Source organism: Trachemys scripta, chromosome 24 (genome assembly GCF_013100865.1).
Source record: "Trachemys scripta elegans isolate TJP31775 chromosome 24, CAS_Tse_1.0, whole genome shotgun sequence".
Classification (NCBI taxonomy): domain Eukaryota; kingdom Metazoa; phylum Chordata; order Testudines; family Emydidae; genus Trachemys; species Trachemys scripta.
In genome coordinates, this window is record NC_048321.1 from 9,642,311 (window position 1) to 9,664,480 (window position 22,170).

Below are 22,170 nucleotides of genomic sequence, written 5' to 3' on the forward strand. Positions count from 1 at the left end.
CTGCTGCAGCCCCCATTTCCCCCCTCTCCTGCCCTACAGCCCCATTTCCTATCTCCTCCCAGCAGCCCCCTCTCCCGATTTCCCCTCCCCAGTCCTTTCCCCTGCAGCCCCCCCATTTCCCCAGCGCCCCCTTGGCGGGGGCAGGGCCAGGGGGCTACCTGAGGTGCCTGACCCCGCTGCGCCCCGGGTTCTGCATGGCGCTGCCGCTGCGCCCCCGGCCTGCGCCCCAGGCCCCCGCAGGAGACGCCCGCTGCACCGCGCAGCGCCCCGCGCCCGCCGCCGCCAGCCGGGAGCCCGAGGAGACCAGCAGGCCGAGCCCCAGCAGCGCCCTGAGCCCGGACATCCAGCTCCGGCGGCAGCCGCCCGGCCCAGCTCCGCTCCGCTCCGCCCCGGAGCGCACGGAGCAGGCGCTGCGCACAGGCGCCCCGGCGTGGGGGTGGATCCCGGAGCCAGGGACTGGAGCCGGGCCTTCCTCCGGCTCTCTGCATCCTTTCTGGGCACTGCAACCTCCCTCTGGGACCATGCAGCCCCCTCGGGCTGTGCAAAGCCCGCTGAAGAGACAGGTCCCACCGGCAGCGCCTGACTCGTCCTCTGAATCGACCAGCGCCTCTGAATATACCAGCCTCTCCGCCTCTGAATCGACCAGCCCCTCTGAATATACCAGCCTCTCCGCCTCTGAATCGACCAGCCCCTCTGAATATACCAGCCCCTCAACCTCTGAATCGACCAGCCCCTCTGAATATACCAGCCTCTCCGCCTCTGAATCGACCAGCCCTTCGTCCTCTGAATATACCAGCCCTTCTGAATATACCAGCCCCTCCTCAACCTCTGAATATACCAGCCCTTCTGAATATACCAGCCTCTCAGCCTCTGAATATACTAACCCTTCTGAATATACCAGCCCATCTGAACATGCCAGTCCCTCAACCTCAGCCTATGGATATACGTCTGAATATACCAGTTCCTTTGCGTCCGGATATGCAAGCTCCCCTGCTGCCAGGAATACAAACACACCTGAATATGCAAGCCCTGGTCTCTCTGGGTATGCAACCTCTGGATATGGGAGCCCTGCTGCCCGTGGATACAAAAACCGCTCCACAACTGTATATTCTAAGTCTTTGGATATGGGAAATCCATCTGAATATGGGAACCTGTCCACCCTAGACTATGAAACCCCTGCAAAACACACAGGGCCTGTGAGACTCAGCACGTGTAATGCCCTCAGAAGGTGCAAGGGGGATTGTATGTGCTGGAGTGATAAGAAAAAGCAATAAAGACCCAATGGAATAGATGTGTGACCCTTTAAAGGGCAGGTGTCTTACGGCTTGGCATCTTGCGTGTGCTTAAACTCGGGTTTGACTCAGACTGCGCCCTTTTGAGCAAATGAAAAAATATTTCTAGAGAGCCTGATTGAAATGTTAAAGGGGACATTGTCAGGGTTACAGAAATGATGCAGTAACTAAAAGCCACAAATATCCTATACGTGGGTGCCAGTAATGCTTAAGATGATTAAAACAGAGTTGTAAAACCATCTAATTCACTTTCCACCGCAGGTGTGGTTTGCTTTATTTTCTTGCTCTTCAATGCAAATGGAAACAGACTAAGGCCCCGTTGCTGCAGGCAGATCCTACGGTGGTGAGGTTGTGCATGGATGGATCGAACGATTATCATTTGTATCAAGGTACCACATAGAGGCCCTGACCAAGATCAGGGCTGCATTGTATTGGGTGCTCGCTAGATGCATAGTCAGAGACACACCGTGGCCCGCTCTTCCCATTTTGCAGAAGGGAGCTGACGCAGGGAGAGATTAAGTGATTTTCTCAAGGTCACCCAGGGAGACAGTGTCAGAGCCAGGCCTTGAACCTACATCACCTGAGTCCCAGGTCAACCTCTTAACCACAAGGTTAGGATTAGGCTTTAGGAGACCATCCCTGCAACTTGTTTTGTGCAGGACACCTTTGTGATGTCAATGAGACTCCAGATCATCTACTGGGACCCCATATCAGGGGCTTAGTGAGTTTCACTTTTGTTTCTAGCCAGTGTCTTGTCAGTTTCACCTCCCTGAATGCCACCTGCTGTAGGAAAAGGCTGCAGTGTTTGAGTTGCAGGGGACTGTTCACATCCAAGCACAATAGAAGTTATACAAATAAAAATAAATTCTATGTTAATTTAGGGTTTGTAAAACTTTTTTTTTTAAACAACCCTTGTATTTATGTGAGCTGACAGGGCCTGATGTACTGAAACCAATTGGCTTCAATGGCCTGTTTTGGTTCAGGCCCTGAATGTCTTATGAAATCACACCTTGCGATGACCCAAGAACTAATAACCTGAATCCGAACCTTCTGGAACCTTTGAGGGTGAGAGAATTCAAAAATCCCAATTCTGTGGTTTCTAACCACCGCTAAACCACATAGAGTGAAACGCCTTCGTTCGATGAGAGAGATCCTTTGATCATGGCCTTAGGAGAGAACTCAAATGAGGATGTTCCCTCTCTCCAAAGCCATGATCCTACAAGCACGTGGGTGACTTTATTCTTGTGCGTAGTCCCCCTAAAGTCCCTGGGATCGTTCATGCAAGTAAAGTCACACACGTGTTTAAACGTTTGCAGGACTGGGGCCTTTATGCATGAAATGTTAAGGTTCTTCAACAAGTCAATGAGTAGTTAGAGCTTGTACCTATTGAGATCCAGGAAGTGGGCGGGCTTCCACTGCTAAAGGACCCCCCGCCCCCATCCTAAGGGGAGGATCTACAAGACCCGGAAACTAACTAAGTTCAGGGGACAACTAATGTAATGACAGGGACAGGAGTGCGGTCAAAGGGTCAAAAGAAGGGAACCTGACGGGGACACCGAGCAGAGAACCTCGGACAGTGCCCACTGCTCCTCAAAGGTGTCAAGGGAGCCAGTGGATGCCACCCAGAGGAACTCTGCCCGGATACATGAATGGACAAAGGGCAGTCACCCTGCTCCGTCTCAGAAAGAGTTCAAAGCCGGCCCTTGGAGGGGGAGCTGAAAGCAGCCGAGGGAGGCTGATTGGGTAGACAGCTACAGGTGTGGCCACTCCCAATTAGGGTCCAGCTGGCCCTGATAAAAGGGCTGGGAGCTAGGCAGGGGGAGTCTTACTCCAGTGGTGGAGTGGGAAGGGCCTGGTTAGAGAAGGGTATCTCAAATAGAGCAGTGCTGGGGAACCCTGGCCAGGCGAGTCCCCAGGCTGAAGCCATGCTAAAAGGGCCTGTGGTGGTACTGAGGGTGCAGCCAGGCCAGGAATCGGCAGCAGGTCCAACCCTCTTGCCAATGATGAGCAGCCATTTCAGACTACAGTTTGCCCCTCAGAAAAGATGCTAGATGAATACTGGCAGTTGTTCACTGAGGCAAGGTGGGCTTTGGGGAATTGGGCTTCCCTGGGGAGGATTTCTTAGTGTGGGGGCACTGCTGTGGGGCAATACCCCAGAGAAGGGGCACCGTGGGCTGGGAGGGATGTGGGGTGAACTGAAAGGTGGTACCTGAAGAAAGGGAGAAGCAGGCAGCAGCAAGTGAGACGCTGGCCAGCAGGAGGCGCTCTAAAGCTGAAAGAGCTAATTCCCAGACCAACCAGCAGGAGGTTCTCTGCCGGTGAGTGCACCACCTTGCCACAGAGCCTGATGCACCACCATCCTGCATCATGTGCAATCATTCACACCAGTGCAAAGCAGGTGAAAAACACTATCAAATCAGCTGAGGGTAGATTTTACTCTATTTTCTCTGTGGGTAAAATTTTGCCCCTGTGCAAAGGGCCATGTGCCTAAGGGGGTTAAGTAGGATGTAAGCGGTGTATTTCACCAGGACTTGGTAGTGCTTAGATCCCACGCACGGGGGTGAATTTCACCTGGATTTAGTACTTCATAGATCCCATGCACAGAGGTGTATTTCATAAGGATTTTGTGGTGCATAGATCTCACACACAGGGGGTGTACCTCACCTCTGGAGAGCGCTTGTAGTGTGCAGGGTGCCAAGTAACATCCAGCAGAAAGGAGGACACACAAAAGTTCTGACACCTTGTACAAAATACAGATTTATTCATAATAATATTTTACAGCAAGAAACAGCAACCAAAAGAATGTGAATTTAAAGCAGATGTTGCTGTGAATGCCACTTTGAGAACGAAAAAAGCTATTGCTAACTTTATTATTTGTGTTATGGTCATGGCTCAAGGCTCCAACTGAGATCAAAGGCCCATTGTGCTAGGAGCTGTACACACACACACGGTGAGACACAGCCTCTGCCCTGAAGAGCTAACAATCTATGGCCCTGCTCCTGCACCTTTACTTGTTTATATTGGACCAAACCCCGGGGTCCTCACTCAGTCGAGTTTCCCAGTGAGGTTTTTCCTGAGTAAGGACTGCAGGATTTGGTTACTCTGTTGGTAACGGTTTCCACTGAGTACTCAAGAATGAGATACCACCTCAGCCCACTCCTTCCTCGTAGGCATCCTCCTATCCTTTACCCTGGTCCCCTTTATCGAGTGCTAGTGGTGCCTTGACTCAGATGGCTTCACAGTCCCATCTGAGGATCCTACTGCGTGACCTAAGAGTGGTACCCACAGTAGAGGAGTGTGGGTCTCTGTCTTCTTGCAGTGGCTGACCCAGAGAAGTGGTTAAGAGTCTACTACAGCTGCCAGCTAAGGGAGTTACTCCTTTAGCTCAAGTGCTGAAGGCTCATGATTTTAGGGCCTGATCTTAAGCCAGTGGAAGTTTGCACTGGCCCCACTGTGACCCAGGAAATGGGGTGGGGTGGGGGTCATGAAATCAGCAGCCCTTGGTTTTCCAGAGTCCAATGACCAAGGGCCAAACTCAGAGGTGGTGTAAATTAGACCGTCTCACACTAACCGGGGCTCCCTTATATCCATTGACCAGGAGCATCTTGGTGTATCTTCCATGCAGCAGAGGTTACAGACAGGAGAGATCATTGCTATTTACAACAGAGTAACGCCTGGGCAAGAAGAGGTACCTAGCCAAGGTGCCTTTGAAGCAGACCTGTTATAGATAGTAAAATACAGCACCCCATTGGAGAGCAGCTTACAGCCAAACGATTGCAAAGCAACGTCCGGTGACGACTGATTGCCAGTTATTTGTAGTGTGCAAAGTCAAACAGCAGTAGAGAGGGAGGGAGGAAAGATATATTTGCATTTTATTATGTGTAAGCTCTATCCTGACCCCATGGTGCAAGCTGCTGTACAAAACGACGCTCCCTGCCCCAAAGCGTTTATCATCTAAATTTGCATCGTGGATTTGTAATGTCAGGAAGGACCTCCACGGTCATCTCGTCTGGCTAATACACGGCTGGGGGATTGCGCTCGGCCACTCCTATGCTGAGCCCGACGACTTGTGGAAAGACATCCTGTCTCGTGTCTCAGGCGAGATGAGCTGGGGATTCGGCAAGATGGAGGTTGCGCCAGAGGGCGAGGGATGCAGAGGAGAAGGCCCTTGCACCAGTGGTGGAGGGACAGAGAGGAGGACGGTGCCTTGAAGAGGTCGGGGGGAAGTCTGTGGAGGGCTTTGTAGACCGAGAAGGGTAAATGTGCCCTGCACCGTGCTATGACTCAATGTCTAAGCATCCCTGGTTTACTCAGAGCAGAGCAAAGCCAAGCCGCTGTAATTTACCATCACATGAGCGTGCACATTATGGACTCGAACCTGCGTCTCCTTTGCTGTGGCCAGGGCTCCGGTCTCTCCCCAGGGAGACATCCAGCTGGGTTGGCAGCAGCTCTAGGAGGGGAGCAAACACGAGGGGAGCGATTAACGCTGTTTTTTAGGTGTTCTGGCTGTGACGCAGGGCGAGGCGTTGCAGTGACTCCGCACGCCGCCGGGGGATTGGACAGGTGAGCTGGCTGGGCAGCGGATTCCACTAGCTAGCAGCTCTAGTTTCTCTTTCCAAGCTCCCACCGCTAGGCCACACTTCTTCCAGCTCTACTCAGTACCCGAGCAATGGCCTTATTTCCTCGCTGGGGTGCTGCAGAGAAGTTGGTGGGGTCAATTCAGTGCGTGATCCCAACCCAACTCCCAGTGGACCTACTCCCGACAAACGATCCCGCCCCCATGGCCTGGGAACTGTTCCCACTGCAGCATCACCTACCGCTCCAGGGTCCTCGTTCTCAGTCGGAGGGTTTCATAGTCGTGAGGGCCTGTGAAATCTGATGGAAAAGAGCAACACTCAGCAACGGCCCAAGCGGAAACATTTACTTCCAGTCGATACAAAATATTCCCCGTTTGCTTGTATTTTACAGCTCGGTTTAGGGTGACCAGATGTCCTGATTTTACAGGGACAGTCCCGATTTTTGGATCTTTTTCTTATATAGGTTCCTATTACCCCACACCCCCGTCCCGATTTTTCACATTTGCTGTCTGGTCACCCTAGCTCGGTTTCAGTGGAAGACAATGGAGTTATACCAGGCATGAACCTGGCCCGATAAACATAGGAACGACCGAATGGATCACTCCCAACGTCCACCTAGTCCATATCCTCTCTGTGACAGTGGCCAGCCGCGTGGTCAGAGGAAGAACCTTCCATTTCTTTAGGTCTTCAGAGCAAGCCTGTCTGCCTGCCTGGAAGAGACGCGTTAGCCAAACCCAAGTTCTTGAGCTCAGTTCTGCAGTGACTGGATGGAATTTAAAGGCCTGTGTTATATGATCTGACCTTAAACTCTATGAATTAAACTCTGCGCAACTCCTGCAGCAGGCAGATGGGGGATTATCTGTCCCCTACGTAGATCTCATGCTGATTTTTAATAGTTAGGTCTCAGCTTCAGCCCTGGAGCATGAGAGATTCCTTCCAGAATTTGCTGTCAGTAATTATGAAAGCTCTGTCTACTCCTGATACCCACATAAATGTCCAATCCCTGATACGCACTTAATCCAAACCCGTGGATCATGTCTAATGACCACACACAGCCCCCATGGCCTGTGTTAAGGACTTATTCAGGAATAAGAGAACCCAGGTCTCTTGACACCCAGTTCAGCGCTCTATCCACTGGACGGTGCTGCCTCTGATTTGGTAGCATACTATGCACACTTTGCATAGGCGTGCATGCAGAATTGCCGCCCACAAGTGTTCAAAATGCATCAGCCCTCCTAAAATCATGAAATTTATCATAATAATTAAAAATAAAAGTTAGGATTGTTTTTATTTAGTCTGGGGTATTTTTATCCTCTAGTGTTACACTCAATTCACATTTTCAAAGCTTTTCTTTGCAATCACAAGGGCTAGAACCATTTAAAAAGAACCCTGAGAGCTGAGATTCTCATGCAATCACCTGACTCCAGCAGCTGGGGCTTGAAGAAAAACCCCAAATATCGTAAGACTCGCAGAGCTTTGGACATGCTGCAAAGGACGGCACAAGGTGCAGGCCGATGGGGAATCAGAACCTAGCATTGCTTTCTTTATAAGGCATCAATATTTTGTTTTCCTGCTTACTTTTCGATGAATGATGGCATCTCCCATTCTGCAGGCAGTTGTAGTAGAAAGGATCCGGGTGCAGGTAAGTGTTGTTCAAATTGCTAGGCGAACAAAGCAAAGGCACTTTGATATGAGAGTGACAGGATAATCAGAAACATGACAGGCTAAATTAGAGTCTGGATTTTCATTTACACAAGGGCCCCTTTACATTGCTCTGGCAATGAGAATTCACACCTAGATCTTCATGTCTAATTCATAAACAAAAAGACTCCTTAGAACCCGAGCTACCGTTGCTCTCATTGGTCCTTTCTCATGTTCCAAACCATACAAAATTCAGAAATACCAAGGCAAGGTTTAATTGTCAATTTCTCTGTGTAATGAAACATTAAGATTCATGTATTTTCCCTTTACTACATCACACCCAGCCTTGACTCCAATCAGCATACCAATTACAATTATTTTTACACCTGCTTGGAGTTAATATTACGTATCTTTTAGCTAATAGGATGTGTAATTTTAGCTAATATCAATTCTGATTATTTTTATACCTGTTTTAGCCCTTCATTTTGAGTCTTATAAGGGTGGGAACTATCGGTGCTTAAAGTGGGCTGAAAAAAGTGTGTGTGGGGGGTCTATTGCCGTCTGGGAGCACCCGCTTTGGTAAAATGGTGCTTGAAGTCCACCGCATGGTGACCCTGCTCTATTATTATTATTTTTGGCTGGGTTTACGACCCCTCTGACCCTCTCCCCACACATGTTAAGCACTAGTAACTACTCTATTACAATCACTGTTATCGTATTTTTCCATCAGTGTTGTGATGGGTGATCTAGGCATTTGCTGCACCCCACTGGAGGCCCCACTGCCTTGGTGCAACCCTCTCGAAGAAGGCATCCTTTTGAAGAAAAAGAGCAGTGAATTCAGACCTCCAAGAACTGCCTAGAGAGGCCACCCAGGGTCAGTTGCAGGCAGGACCAACCAGAATTGGTCCTCCACTGGCTAGAAAGGCCAGGAGCAGACAAAAGCCAATCAGAGCCCAGCATGGAAGAGAAGAAGGGGCTAGTTGCTTCTTCTAGGGGAACTGGGACAGGGAAGGAAGGATCTCTCCTGGTTTTTTTTAACCCAAGAAACCAGTCCCAAGATAGGCCCCTAACCATCTTCCTAGTCATCCTTTCCCTGGCCACTGGAGAGTGCTTCTCCCAATAGTGGGGAATAGAACCCAGGAGACCAGACTCCAGGTCCATTGCACTAACTAGCAGACAACACTGGGGTTACCTTTGACTTCACCATTTTGGTTGGGCCCTTGAAGGACTCTAGTTCTTATGTTATGAAATTAAAGGCCAGGCGGCCAGCTTGAGTTACATAGATTTATTGCTATTAAATTAAGGCACACTTGCTTTGCAAGATGGCTCAGGTGAACCCGGGACAAGTGTATCTACAATTATGTATAAGATTAACATACGACGTGGACGCTAAACTTTGTGTCTCTCCCAGAGGCCGCCTCAGTCTTCTTGTGAAATTTGTATCATGATACAACATCACTGAGCGTCTTTATGGTTACACCACTTCATGATGCAATGGCCCGGTGCACCATCGGTGTTACAACTTCCTGCTGCACTTTTACCAGCCAGCACCTAATTTTGAGTCTCTCTTTTACCCACCTATTAGCCTGAGGCTGGTTGTGATATTCTGGAGCCGTGACAGCGCTGTTGAGCTCCTCGCAGCGATTGTGTGCTAGCACCGGGTGGCAGCGTGGGTCTCTGTGATCTAGCGGGGATCCTTCCGCCAGGACCGTTGTCTGTGCAGCACCCACCTCTTCAAAGAAGAAGTTTAAATGGTTAGGTAATAATTATAATTAATACTATAATGCCTATCTGATATATTGCATTTTTCATCAGCAGAACTCAAAGCACCTTACAAAAGAGGTCAGTATCATTATCCCCATTATACTGATGGGGAAACTGAGGCAGAGAGCGGGGAAGTGATTTGCCCAAGGTCACCCAGCAGGCCAGTAGCAGAGCTGGTAACAGAACCCAGGAATCCTGTGCCTAAGGCCCTGGATTTGGGACTCAGGAGAGCTGGGTACAAATCCTGGCTCTGACACAGACTCCTTGTGTGACCCTGAGCAAGTCTCTTATTTTTCTCTGTGCTGTAACTTGCTATTTGTAAAACGGAGATAATCCTTTAGAGAGACAAGGTGGGTGAGGGAATAGCTTTTATTGCCCCAGCTTCGGTTGGGGAGAGAGACAGGCTTTCGAGCCACACAGAGATCTTCTTCAGGTCTGGTAAAGGAACTCCGAGCATCACAGCAAAATGCCAGATGGAACAGATTTGCTTGGCATAAGTAGTTAACTCAGATTGTAAGGGACCATTCAAGGCAGAGTGGCCCATTAAAACTTCTGCAGTCACAGGATAAAAAGAGGAGGTTAGTGGGTTACAGATGGTTGCAATAAGCCATAAATCCAGTGTCTCTGTTCAGTCCATGGTTTTCTGTGTCACGCGGAGTTAGGAATTTAAGCTCCCAGACTTGTCTTTGGAAAGTGTTGGGCAGGTTTCCTTTGAGAATGAGAACTGATAGTGATAGACAGCGATTGCTCTATAGCTGTGACCCTGGGAGTACCTTTTCCAGACCTGAAGAAGAGCTCTGGGTAAGCTCGAAAGCTGGTCTCTCTCACCACCAGCAGTTGGTCCCATAAAAGCTATGACCTCCCCCACCTTGTCTCTCTAACATCCTGGGACCGACCCGGGTACCACGACACTCCATAGCATAATCCTCTGTCATGGAGATATACATCCTTCAGGGCTGGGATTGCCTGTGCAGCAGTGTGTAGGAGGTCAGACTAGATGATCATGCTGGTCCCTTCTGACCTTCAAGACTATGAGAACAGGGCTTAGATCTCAGCTGGGACCTCGGCACAGTGCTGTAGTACCAAACCTTATTCCAATCCGTCCAGCCTCTTACCTGAAGCCCTGTAACTTGGTCCCTGCAGAGGCTGCCTCCCAGTGTGCTGCGAGCCACCCCGGGCCCTTCGCTGTGGAGAAGGTCTCGGATGCATTGAAGCACCCAGCACGGACTCATATTGCTCCTCTGTGGTCTCTGCTGGGGGGATGTGCTTCACGAAGGACCTGTTATAGCCACAGAGAAGAAGGTTGGCTTTCTGGTTAAGGTACTGACCGCGTCCAGCAAGACGGGAAAGGAAGGGGAAAGACCCCCACAGTGATGGGTGTCATGTTGTCCGTGCTGTCCTACTTACGAATTGCTTCCCTGGTGCAATGCCTGGGGCCTGTTCCCATGCCCCTGGTGCAGTGCTGTGGAAAACCGGACCTGACTGGAGGTCTGTAACTTCCCAGGAAAGTGTTTCTGAGCAGAGAGATAGAGAGTGTCAGTGCCTAGAAACTACAGCATTGGGAGTGATAGAGATCCACCTTGATGTGATAGATAGCTAGATAGACAGACAGATAGATGGGTGTGTATGTAGATAGATAGATGATGATGGGTGTGTATAGGGATAGATAGATGTGTGTCGATAGGATAGATAGATAGATCGATCTCAGGAAAAGCAAACAAACCTCTTTTCCTTATTTAGCGACACAGAGCAGATTGACCACTTGAGCTGTATTGTCTCTGTTACTTGACCTCTCTGATCTGGTAGCATTTTTCACCCGCATAAGTGCACAAGGAGCAGGGCAGGGAAGAATCAGGCCCTGAGTAGTTACCCTCTAGTTTTCTCCACTAACAATCCAGACCCCCTGCAGAACCACCATGGTGAACGTCAGCGTTACGAGCCATTACTGTCAAATAGGTCAGACTAGATGACCACGCTGGTCCCTTCTGGCCTTATAGGCTAAGACGCCATGTTGAATTTCTCACCGTGGGGGGCACTAGAAGGAAGTTCTCAGGGACATTCAAAGATCCCTTTAGCCTTCATGGAATCAGAGGCATTAAAGATGGAAAAGAACTAGGGCCGACCTCTCTTCTCTGTTACAGCTATGCAAGCTTATACGCCAATGGGCTTACACGGCTGTAACTGCGAGCAGGTTTTGCATTAAACCCCTAGTCAACCTCCTCCTCCACATTCTGGCTTGGCCAAGGTAAGGCTGTTTGCTTAAGCCTATTCTGCAGCACCGTGAGATTTTTTCGGCCTTGGTTCCATAGATTCCTACAGGACTGTTCAGGTGAGTCAGGGATGCAAACCCAGGCCTAAAGGGATCCAAGTGACAAGGCTTCCCCGACATCCCTAACAGGACAATTTCATGAACTGTTCACCAGGGGGCCCATAAGGCTTGGGCGGGGGCAGTAAACGCTGCAGCAAAACGCTGCATTGGCTCTATTGCCGAATAACGCAGAGTTCAGTGGATTTAAAAAACCCGAGGACAGAATCAAAGACGTGATGTGGGGCAGAGATACTCACAACAGCCTTGTTCCAGCTGCAGCTGCGTCCCCTGCCCAACGGCGACACGCGAGGAAGGACGGCCCAGTGGTTAGGGCACTAGCCTGGCACTTACAAGACCTGGATCCAGTTCCCTGCACTGCCTGTGGGCTGCTCTGACCTATTCTCTGCTACCTGTGGTCCCAGGGAAGCCGAGAGAAGAGCTGGAGCACAGCGCTCTCTGGCCACGCCCCACTCTGCCCCCGTTGGTGGCGTCAGTGTTGTGCCCTTATGCCTTAGCTCTGCCCCGCCTGGAGGTTTTCAGGGGGCAGTTTTGGCCAACTTTATGCCCCCACAGCAGCATACGGAGCCTTTGTGCATGTGAGAATCCAGCCTCAAGAACGTGCCAGGGTCAGCCATGCAGACCCACCAGGGACCGCTGCTCTAACCCCCCTGCGCCTGCTGATCACGCAGAGCAGGGCTAATTTCGGTCCCCAGAGGCCAAGGGGAAGCCATTCATGACTCACCAGAGGGGCAGCCGCGGCTATCCCGCCCCCGTGGGAGAAGTGGCTGTTCAGAGAGAGCTGGTACTGGATGGCATCCGTGAGCTTGTTCACGATCCGCTCCTGGGCCGTTTCGGGGACATCCTGCTGGGAAGTGGAAGAGGACCCCGTTAGACCGAACGGGGAGAAGGGGTGGCCGGTGCTACAATCCCGCACGTGGGCGTGGGTCGCCTGTCTGACTGAATCGTGGCATGGTCGTGCTTTTGAACTGCTTGGCCCCCCCACGTTGCTTTCCTAGCAAGGATCCCAAATTAAACGGGAAGCGTTCGGATGAATGAATAATATCCTAGTTCACCCAGGCCTGAGGGCTCTCCAAGAACTTTACAAGCCTAATAAAAGTCTCACACCCTCCCCCACTGATCAATCTGGTCAGTATCATTCGTTCCATTTTACCCAGGGAGCTCTCCATTTGCGAAGGCCGTAGCAGGCTCGTCCACCCAGCCGTCACTTGAGGAGGAGAGACCAGCTCATTACGAGGGCGCAGACACCCCGAATTGCACAGCCAGGGCCTTCGTCCTGACAGACGGCTTTAGGGTCAGGCTTGGTGGGGTGTGGATTGGTCTACGCACCCAGACGCCTTACCCGGCACTTAGAGAGCAATGTTAGTGCCTCCTTGTAATGCAGGATCGCCTTCTCGGGGTCTCCTAAGTGGAAGCGGGCTGCTCCTAGCCCTTCACAAGCCTGCCACTGCCCAGGGAGGTCATCTGGACACAGAGGGGGAGACTGGGTCAGAAGAGAGAGCAGTAGGGTCAGACGTCATCCGGCAGTGCCGACTCAGAGGGAAGAACAGCACCTCCCCAGTCACCAATACCGCTTCTTTTAGCTTCCTTGGCGGCCTCCCACCCAAGGGCTGATCCAACCTGAATCTGCTTAGCTTGGGAGGGCTGCTTAGATAACAGAACTGAGCGGCGCAGGCTGGTACCAGGCCCCCAACACGCTCCTAGGGAGAAAAACCTGCCCACGGACTAGGGCTGGCGAACGCCCCATCCTGAGCCGCGGCTCCCCTTACCCGAATCCTTGAAGGCCTGCATGGCGTGCAGATAGTTCTCCCCCGCGGCCTCGTGGTCCCCCAGCTGGCTGAATGCATAGGCCAAGTTGCCAAAACACTGCCCTTGAGCCTTTCTGTTCCCCAGCATACCTGGAAACAGCCAAAGACATCCCCTTTCAGAGCTGGTGTCACGCTGAGTACGTCCACACTGCAATCGGGAGGTGTGTCTGAACTAGCTTTGATCTAGCCAGCTCAAGGAACATTACAGGCTGTGCACTGGAGTATGCTGCACCCTGGGCATAAACTTTCGTGGGGAAAAAACCCACTTCTTCAGATGCAAGGAGAAGTGGGTTTTTTACCCACGAAAGCTTATGCCCTAATAAATCTGTTAGTCTTTAACGTGCCACCGGACTCCTCATTGTTTTAGCAGGCAGCCCAGGGTCCCCTGTGCCACTGTTTGGCACATGGCCTTGTGGGACTTTTTTGCAGTGTATTTGCGGCTGCCACCAAGAGGCAAACCAAAGTAGCTCCTACTTCATACGAAACACTGACTTTCACCTTTGTGCGCCCATGTGTGTTACAATGAAAAATATGTTTTGTAAATGAGTCTGTCTGAGCCTCCAAATGGGGAATAGTGGCTCACCAAGTCAGTTAATTAATTCTCTTGCATAAAGCTATCTTGAAGTTAAGTATTATTCATCATGAGTGAAGTATTCTTCTAATAATCTAATCAACTAAAGACGCTGCTGTTTGAAAAACTGCCAGGTCCTACAAGAAGTCCACCAGTCCTGAAACATCTTTGGAAGCTAAAGCATGAAGGACTTGCTGTACATAAAAAAAGGCTCTATATTTCCCTCAACAGATACAGCACCACTTTGCTGGCTCAAAGCGAAAATTATTTAACCCCAATTGTCTGAAGAACATATTTTAAAGTTTCTTACTTATTTTAAAGTTTCTTATTGTGGGATAGCAACCTTCCCCATGGGAAATTGTGGGAGCTTGAGGTCAGGTTCCCATAATTCCCTTTGCTCCATCCCAAGGATACTTTTTTAAAATCACAACGCCTATTTAACTTGTGGAACTCACCGCTACAGGACAGCAAGGACATGATTTTAAAAAGGACTAGGCATTTATCATCCATGATTACATTAGATAAGATAAATAAATTATTTGGGTTATACATGCTCATGCTTCAGCGTACGTGTCTCATCACTAACTGAATGGGCTAAGAAGAGACTTTCTGGTTATTCTATAATTGTCCACTAGGGTTTTTTTTCATCTTCCTCTGACCCAGTGGCTCCTAGCCAGGGGTGAGATCCCCTGTGGCAATTTATGTGTTCTTAAGATGTTCTAACTGCCATCATCAATGAGCCAGAGACCATCAATGCTGCATCAGCTTGGAAGTGCTGTGAGCGTCCGCTGTGTCCCATTGTTTGCATGTCAAAGAGAAAGGCACATGGGGGGAGGAGAGGGGTGCTGTTTAATTTGGGGTATCCAAGACGGGTGACATCCCCCTCCATGCTGAATCAGTAACCGGGGGTCTGTGCTGTTAATGGATGGAAGACAAAATGTTATTGGTCTCCTTCCTCTTGTTATAGTCTAGCGCCCCTGAAAGGTTCTAGACTGAGAGGCCCAGAGACCAAAATTCTCCCTTTAGTGTTTGCGAAAGGTTTTAGATGGAGAGTTCCAGAGCCTTCGATTCCAGCACCCTGCGTTCTCCAGCCCCACTGCCACCTACCGTGCAGCAAAGCCGCTCTCTGGTGGAACCCCAGAGCCATGCCGAAGTTCTCCAAGGTGTTGTGGGCAGCGCCCAGGTTCTGCAGCACCACGGCTTCCTTGCGCCGGTCTGCCTGGTCGGCTTGGCAGAGCGGGAGGGCTTTCTCGAAGCTTTCGGCTGCCAGGGAGAAGACCTTGAGCTGGGCATAACTGAGGCCCATGTCGTTGTAGACCTTGCCTGTAGAGTGAGAGAGAACTGGGTTGTGGTCTTGGATTCTCGGATGAAAGGTCGGAAGACAAGAGAAAGGGGCAAGAACTCAGACTTCATATGCACGACTAAGTGAGCAGCATAAACCAAATGACCTTATCGGAGAAGTTAGAGTCGGGAACGACCGACTGGCCCATCCCACAGGGCGCTGGATCGTTCCTCACAATCCAAACATCCCTGACTACCCATCATTGGACTACTCTACCCATGGCCCATTGGGTCCTCTGCTGAAAGGAGACAACTAACGTCAACTTTGTTGGGGGCTTTTGTGATGTGGTGAGTGGCCTGTGGAGCACTCAGACCCACCAAGCCCTGTTGGGTAGAGGTCCCCAAGCAGCTACTCCCTTCTCGTCTCTTCTGGTCTGTATACTGCTGGTTGGACTGCAGTGGTTTTCACTCCTTACCAACCTTGTTATTCTTTCCGTATGAAAAGAGCCACTATGTACTTTTGGCCTAAACAACTTTGGTTTTAGACAAAGGAGAGAGAAAGAGAGAGAGAAAGTGCAGGCACAGTGTGCGTGTCTCCTTCACAACAAGCTCCATCTGGACGGGACACAAAGCGGCAGCAGAGAGCTCCGAGGAATTTACTGTGCCATACAAAGGAAACCGCATTCGCACCAGCTGCACAGATCTGTACCGGGTTTAAGCCGTAGCCTGCGGCCTCCATGAGGGAGAGCACAGCATGTGTGTCTCCTCTGTAACATGCTGCGCTTCAAGGGACGCAAAATGGCGCCTGCCTCCAGCTAGGTTCCTAGGAATGTAAAAGGGCCTTACAAAGAAAGGACAGTGCCGTGCACTACAGGCTTGTTATAGGCTTGAATCACTGAGCTGCAGCTCGCATGGCTTGGTAGTCCCAAGTCACCCAGCCTTACCCAGCAAGACTTTGTTTGGGATGTTCTCACACAGCAGCTGGCATTTGTTCAGCACCTCGACGATCTCCCCTGCCCCGTACCACCGGCTCTGCAGCATGTAATTACTGGCCTCAGCCAGGGCCACCACGGCACCTTCTAGCTTCTCAGCCACGGTGTAGGCCTGCCCGGCTTCCTGGAAACACTGGGCTGCCCGTGAAGGGTCCTGCATCCCCAAGTAACAGTAGCCCAACTTCATATAGGCGCCGGCCTGGTTGCCAGCCTGGGCTGGGCAGTAGTGACCCAAGGCCTTGCGGAAATGCTCCAGGGCCTTGGGGAAGTCCCGTAGCCCCTCATGCGCCACCCCCATATTAAAGTAAAGGTCCCCCAGGTGCTCCCCAGCCTCTCCCTCCTTGGGCTGGGACTTGAGTAGGAACTCCAGGCCCTTTTCTGGCTTCCCGGTCTCCACGTAGGCCGCCCCCAGGTTGAAAGCACAGGCCTTCTGGACCTGCACGCTCGGGATTTCCAATGACAAGAGAAAGGCCTTCTTGAAGCAAGCCAAGGCCTCCTGAGCCTCCCCAAGCAACAGGGCCTGGTGGCCTGCCTTGGTGAGGTCTTTGATCTCAGCTTGGCTCTTCAGAGGCTTGTCTCCTCCTTCCCCTGCCTCCGCAGGGGCCTTGGCCTTCTCCTTCCATTTCTTCTTCTTCTTCTTGGAGGCCAGAGGTGCGGGGGCATCCGGGTCCACAGGGGGAGCTTCTGACCCAGTGGATTCTACCGAAGCCATCAACAGTTCTGGCGATGATGGGACATGGAGGGCCTGCAGAAGACAAGAGTAGGGGTCACACAGATGGGTCCATACAGGAACTGATCCAACATGGGAGGCTTCCCACTGACTACAATGGCTGTTGAATCAGACCCAAAAGTAACATTAGGTTAGCCTCTAGTCAGGCCACTGCTCCGGTCCACCATTATCCCCCCCCCCACATCAGCGTGGGATATTTCATTGCACGGCTGCGACCACCAGCATTTCCTTGCAGGCAATCGCTCCCACAAGCAGCACGTGAGCAGGGAAAGGTCCAACACAAGCCAATGGCCAGAAGTTGAAGCTAGACCAATTCAGACTGGAAATCAGGTGTAAATTTTTGACAGTGAGGGTAATTAGCCACTGGAACAATTTGCCAAGGGTCGTGGTGAAGTCCCCATTGCTGACGATTTTAAAATCAGGACTGGATGTTTTCCTAAAAGCTCTGCTCTAGGAATTATTTTGGGGAAGTTCTCTGGCCTGGGTTACGCAGGAGGGCAGAGAAGATGATCACAATGCTCCCTTCTGGAATCTACACATCGATGTATACAAGGGTGCAGATTTAACACCAAGCTCCAAGAGCAGCCAACGTCTAATTCATGGGAGATGGGAGGAATTTTTCCCAGGCGTGGGGTCATGGCGCAAAGAGGGGATTATCCCATAGCAGCCTTCTGCTGGCTTCCTCTAAAGCCGTGGGGATTAGAGACAGGATAGTGGCTAGATGGACCACTGGTCTGGTCAATTCCTAAGTTCCTAGCCATGATGGCTAATATTTTGCCATGCACCACTCTGCCGCTGCTGCATATGGGGCCAAATGCAGCCCCTGGGATACTTGATGTATTTCTGAAAGCCCCTGCTCCTGGAGTCAGGTGATGACATGCCAATCTCAGCTTTCATTTTTTCAAAAATAATAAAGTTTCTAGCTCTTACGGTTGAAGAGAAAAAGCTTGAAAACATGACCTGGGCACAGCCCTCGAGACTATTAAAAAAAAAAATCCAAAAGGGAAATAAAAAGAGCCTAAAATGTATTATTTAAAATCTCATGATTTCGGGGGAGGCTTTTGAATTCTTGGGGTTGGTCTTACTGCTGTTAAATCAGCAGAGTTTACACCACAGCGGAGTTATCCGTGCATCGTCTCTTGGGTGCCGTGTTAGCATTTCCTGCCTATCCATGTGCGGCGTAGCTGAGCGAGGGTGGCTGCAGGGACGTCCCGACTTCGACGCTTTTAAAATTTCGATCAGACCTGCAAGCATCCTACTGACCTGCCAGGGCTCAGGTACCAGGGTGATTGGGAAACGTGTCGAAGTGGAGTTAGCAACAGCATTGAAGGGGCTGGGAGATAAATTAAAAGAACTAAATAGACCTAGATTGGCTAGATGAAGACTCAAATGGAGAGACAACGGTGACTGTTTACACTGTGTGCTGGGCCTCATTCTCATTCGCATTACAGCCCCTTTACCCCGCTCTGGCAGCGCGAAGGGGCAACTCTTTATACTGCCAAAGTGATGGAAAGGGGAATCAGAGCCCTAATTACACAGAACATCAACATTCTGAGTTCCTCAATCTCTCTGCTCCCTCTGCAGATTCCTACTTGAATCGGGGTGAGGAGTGGCCTGCGGAGGACAAGAGGAGGGGTGTAGCTAACGGAACAGTAGCTGAGGGAATATAGCCAGCTGGTGAATAGTCCTGCCTCTGCCACTGACTTGCCCTGTGACATTGGGTGAGTCACTTAACTTCGCTGGGGTAGATTTTCGAAAGACACACCTTCCATTGGATTTAGGTGCCTAAAGGCCATGAAGAATCTCCCTCTCTGAGCCTCAGTTTTCTCAGCTGCAAACCAGGAATAATCCATAACATTACTTACCTAATGCTTCCTGATTGTTTGCGGAGCGCGCCCAAGATCTTAGATGGCAGGTGCAGATCACGGTTCTGATGCCAAAACGCCGGTGGTCTCAAAGAAGCATCATGAATGGTTCTCAGGAATGTCTAAGGCTCCTTGAAATCATCCTTAGGCCAGACTGCTTCAATGCCCAACCTTGCAACAGCCCAGAAAGTTGGAGTTGCGTGCTCTGATCAGACCAGCTCCCCGTGAATTACACTCAAGCCTGCCACAGTGTTAAGAAAGCGCTAAGGAAATGAGCGAAACCCAGGCAGGTGCACCTGCATGGCTCTATTGAGCTCTGGGGTTCTTCCTCCCGGGAATGCTTCCCCATGATGGCCCTTAGGGCTCTGGTTTCTTCTCAATCGCCTTCCCATTGCTTGAGACACATTGGGCCGCCCCATGACAACCAGCTGCAACAATGCTGGGCCCTCCCCCGCTGGGGCATGTCACCTGACGGATGGTTAAATCGGCCTCTCAGGGCTCGCGCTTGGGGTGGGTGTTTATGAATCACACTTTATGGATTTTAAAGGAATAAAAGGTGGGTGAATAGAGCACAGGCGGAAGGTACCAGATCAAACGCTCTGGCGACTGGAGTCTTCTTTATCCACAGATACCTGGTATCGCTTCCCCCGCACACTCTTCATGTAGGGTGACCAGATAGAAAGTGTGAAAAATCAGGACGGGGTGGGGGGTAATAGGCACCTACATAAGAAAAAGCCCCGACTGTCCCTATAAAATCGGGACATCTGGTCACCCTATCTTCAGTCTTGGAGCCTCTAGTAAGGCAGCCAGCAAAGGGGCCCGTTAGTAACAATGAGGGTGGCTGGTTTGGTGGATGGCTGAGACCCACCAAACTCACTGCACATAAGCCACCGATTTGCCATCAGATGCTGCTGCTCCCCCGCATTTCTGTGGGAGTTTTAGCCAGACCCAGCTGTTGTTCTGGTGCCACTGGCAGGGAGCTGGTAGCACTTCTGCTGAGACACCATCCGCTGCATATCTCTGTCTCCTGCCACAGTCAAAGGGCATGAAGAGATTTGCACACCAGTCGAGCTATGTGATCATTTGTATTACATCAGCACCTAGAAACTCCAACTGAAATCAGAGCCCATTGGGCAAGGCACAGCACTGTCTGTAAACACAGTGAGAGACAAGTTCCTGAACCAAAGAGCTTACGCTCTATAAGACAAGACAAAGGATTGGTGGGGAAACTGAGGCACGGAGCTGCAGTGAGTTGGCCACGGTCACCTGGCAAGTCATTGTCAGAGTCAGGAACGATCCCAAATCTCCGGAGCCCCAGGCCACTGGACCACACTGCCTCTCAGTCTAACTGTAGGGCTATTCTCTTCTCTTTCCTTAGTTTTGGCACCCTGACTTCCAGCACTGGGCAGGGTGTGTGGGGGTTAGGGATATACCCACAGCCCTTGCAGCTGCTGGGTATTTTAGTGTGCAAGCCAACAGGATTAGCATGGGTCACTTCATCAGTGGTTTTTGCAGGGTGTTTTGTTAAACAAAGGAGGCCAACTCCTTGCTCCAGCTCATTCAAATAGGGACATGATGCATGACAGGTGCTGAAGACATGCCCCTTTCCAAGTAGCTGCAAAGAATCACAGGCAAGAGTTAGTCCTGGTGTAACTCCCAGGGCTCCAGTGGAATTGACCCCAGGGATGGATCTGGCCCTGCATTCCACATTGTTCCAGGTCATGGTTGCATGAACAGCACAAAACAACCTGATAAAGCAACACAATCACCTGCCTCCACTGACAACATTGGAGCCCTTTAGGGTGTATTAAGAGAGTGAACATAACACCTTGCCATTCTCACTTGTGCACCTCAGTCATTAATTAATTAAACCTCACAACACTCTTGGGAGGTGGGTGAAGGCTGTAAGGAACTGGCTAGCATGTGCGGTCTGTTGCCCTCTACTGGGTGGAATCAGAAGGGCTCCGCTGTGTGTCACAGGCCCTATACTGCTAAGAGCTAATGAAGATTCTCTTGTAGTTCAAGTGGCAGGGGTCTGTGTGCTTGGAACAGAGGGGGCACATGTTTCAGTTCTGTCCCGGCAAACTTCTGAATGACCCCCATGGGGCCCAGCATTAGTGACAGCTTTGAAGAATTAAGTGGCAGTGACTGTGATATCGTCTCATCCTTCCCATTTCACAGATGGGAAAACTGAGGCACAGAAAGGAGACGAGAATTGCCCACCGTCAGATAGTGAGTCAGTCCCAGAATCCAGGCGTCCTGACTCTCAGGACCCCACTCTTCTCCCTTGGTGGGGACAGAACCCAGGAGTCCTGCTGTCCATTCTTCCTGCTCCACCCACTAGATCTGCTTCTTCTCTGTTGGTTTATATTAGGGGTGCAGATGTCAGAGGCTGGGGGAGAGAGAGGTCTCTATTTCCCACTAATGTAAGGGCTGTTTTGCAGGGGACTCAAACGCCAATGAGAGATGCATTGGAAGCAGCTGCATTATGCAAACTGCTCCACCCGGCCTGCCTTGGCGAGACAGCCCCCCATTCCCTGCACACTACGGGGCTACTGAGAGCGGGGGTTGGGACGGTCTCTTTGCCCCTTTCTAGCACTTCTCCCCCCACCCTCCTCACACATCCGATGGGCTGCAGGGCATGGGGCAGGGGGGTGCAGTGGGGAAAAGGGGTAGATGTGGAGCCTGGTTTGTGGAGCCAGGCAGCAGATGAACCCCTGGGGAGGGGAGTGCAAAACTACCCCCACCCCCAGCCTGTAGCCAGTGCCCAGGGTACCCCCCAAAGCTGTGCCCTGGGACCTCCCTGTCCAGGGGAACCCCCCAGCTCAGGGTACCCCCAAGCTGTGCCCTGGGACCTCCCTGTCCAGGGGAACTCCCCAGCTGTGCCCAGGAACCCCCCTGTGTCCAGGGGAACTCCCCCTAGGCAGGGCTCATGGAACCCCTCCCCCCTCTGTGCCCACCCCCCAGGACTACATTTCCCAGCCTCCCCCGCGGCGCTGCCACGTGTCCCGGAGCAGCTGGGGGAGGACTGGAGGCGGCGGGAGATTCAAATCCCGATTCCCGAGCTGGACGGAGCCGAGCTGAGCGGGATGGAGCCGGTGGCGGAGTCCGGGCCGGCCCGGGCGGGCTGTGAGTGAGACCGGGCGGGCAGGGGGGTGGGGAATGGACAGACAGACAGACATTGGTGTGGGGCAGGGGAGGAGAGAGGGCGAGCAGCCAGGCTGATGGACGGGAGCAGTGGGGGGCTGCAGACAGAAAGGGGGGTGGCGGAAGGGGGCAGACAGGCTGGGGGGACAGACTGATGGACAGGAGCTGTGGGCAGT

The 22,170-nt window shown here is 51.4% G+C and overlaps 3 protein-coding genes across 3 annotated transcripts in view; 1 reads left to right on the top strand and 2 right to left on the bottom strand.

Annotated features, from left to right (window-relative positions):
- Positions 1-1,649, bottom strand: part of NAXE (NAD(P)HX epimerase) — a 7,103-nt gene extending 5,454 nt beyond the window's left edge. The window contains 3 exon segments of the mRNA XM_034756960.1: positions 159-513; positions 516-783; positions 1,632-1,649. Coding sequence (XP_034612851.1) covers positions 159-513; positions 516-783; positions 1,632-1,649 — 641 coding nt within the window.
- A 2,334-nt stretch (positions 1,650-3,983) lies between these two features.
- Positions 3,984-17,379, bottom strand: TTC24 (tetratricopeptide repeat domain 24). Its single transcript, XM_034756580.1, has 11 exons — positions 16,205-17,379; positions 15,087-15,302; positions 13,370-13,498; positions 12,943-13,064; positions 12,325-12,444; positions 10,682-10,788; positions 10,390-10,553; positions 9,089-9,242; positions 7,448-7,530; positions 6,110-6,167; positions 3,984-5,742 (listed from the first exon to the last, which is right to left on the bottom strand). The coding sequence occupies exons 1-11, from the start codon at positions 16,962-16,964 to the stop codon at positions 5,640-5,642; spliced, it is 2,016 nt and encodes a 671-aa protein (XP_034612471.1). The 5' UTR covers positions 16,965-17,379; the 3' UTR covers positions 3,984-5,639.
- Positions 17,380-21,914: 4,535 nt separating this feature from the next.
- IQGAP3 (IQ motif containing GTPase activating protein 3) overlaps positions 21,915-22,170 on the top strand; it is a 39,497-nt gene continuing 39,241 nt past the window's right edge. Inside the window, exon 1 of the mRNA XM_034756710.1 lies at positions 21,915-21,976. Coding sequence (XP_034612601.1) covers positions 21,937-21,976 — 40 coding nt within the window. The 5' untranslated portion in view covers positions 21,915-21,936. The remainder of the gene's footprint in view (positions 21,977-22,170) is intronic.

Excerpts from the sequence above, each read along its gene's own strand:
- TTC24 (XM_034756580.1), bottom strand. The coding sequence starts at position 16,964 with ATGGCTTCGGTAGAATCCACTGGGTCAGAAGCTCCCCCTGTGGACCCG. Across the intron at positions 15,303-16,204 it reads CCCAAACAAAGTCTTGCTGG|GCAAGGTCTACAACGACATG; the intron begins GTAAGGCTGGGT and ends CTCACTCTACAG. Across the intron at positions 13,065-13,369 it reads GCAGGCCTTCAAGGATTCGG|ATGACCTCCCTGGGCAGTGG; the intron begins GTAAGGGGAGCC and ends CTCTGTGTCCAG.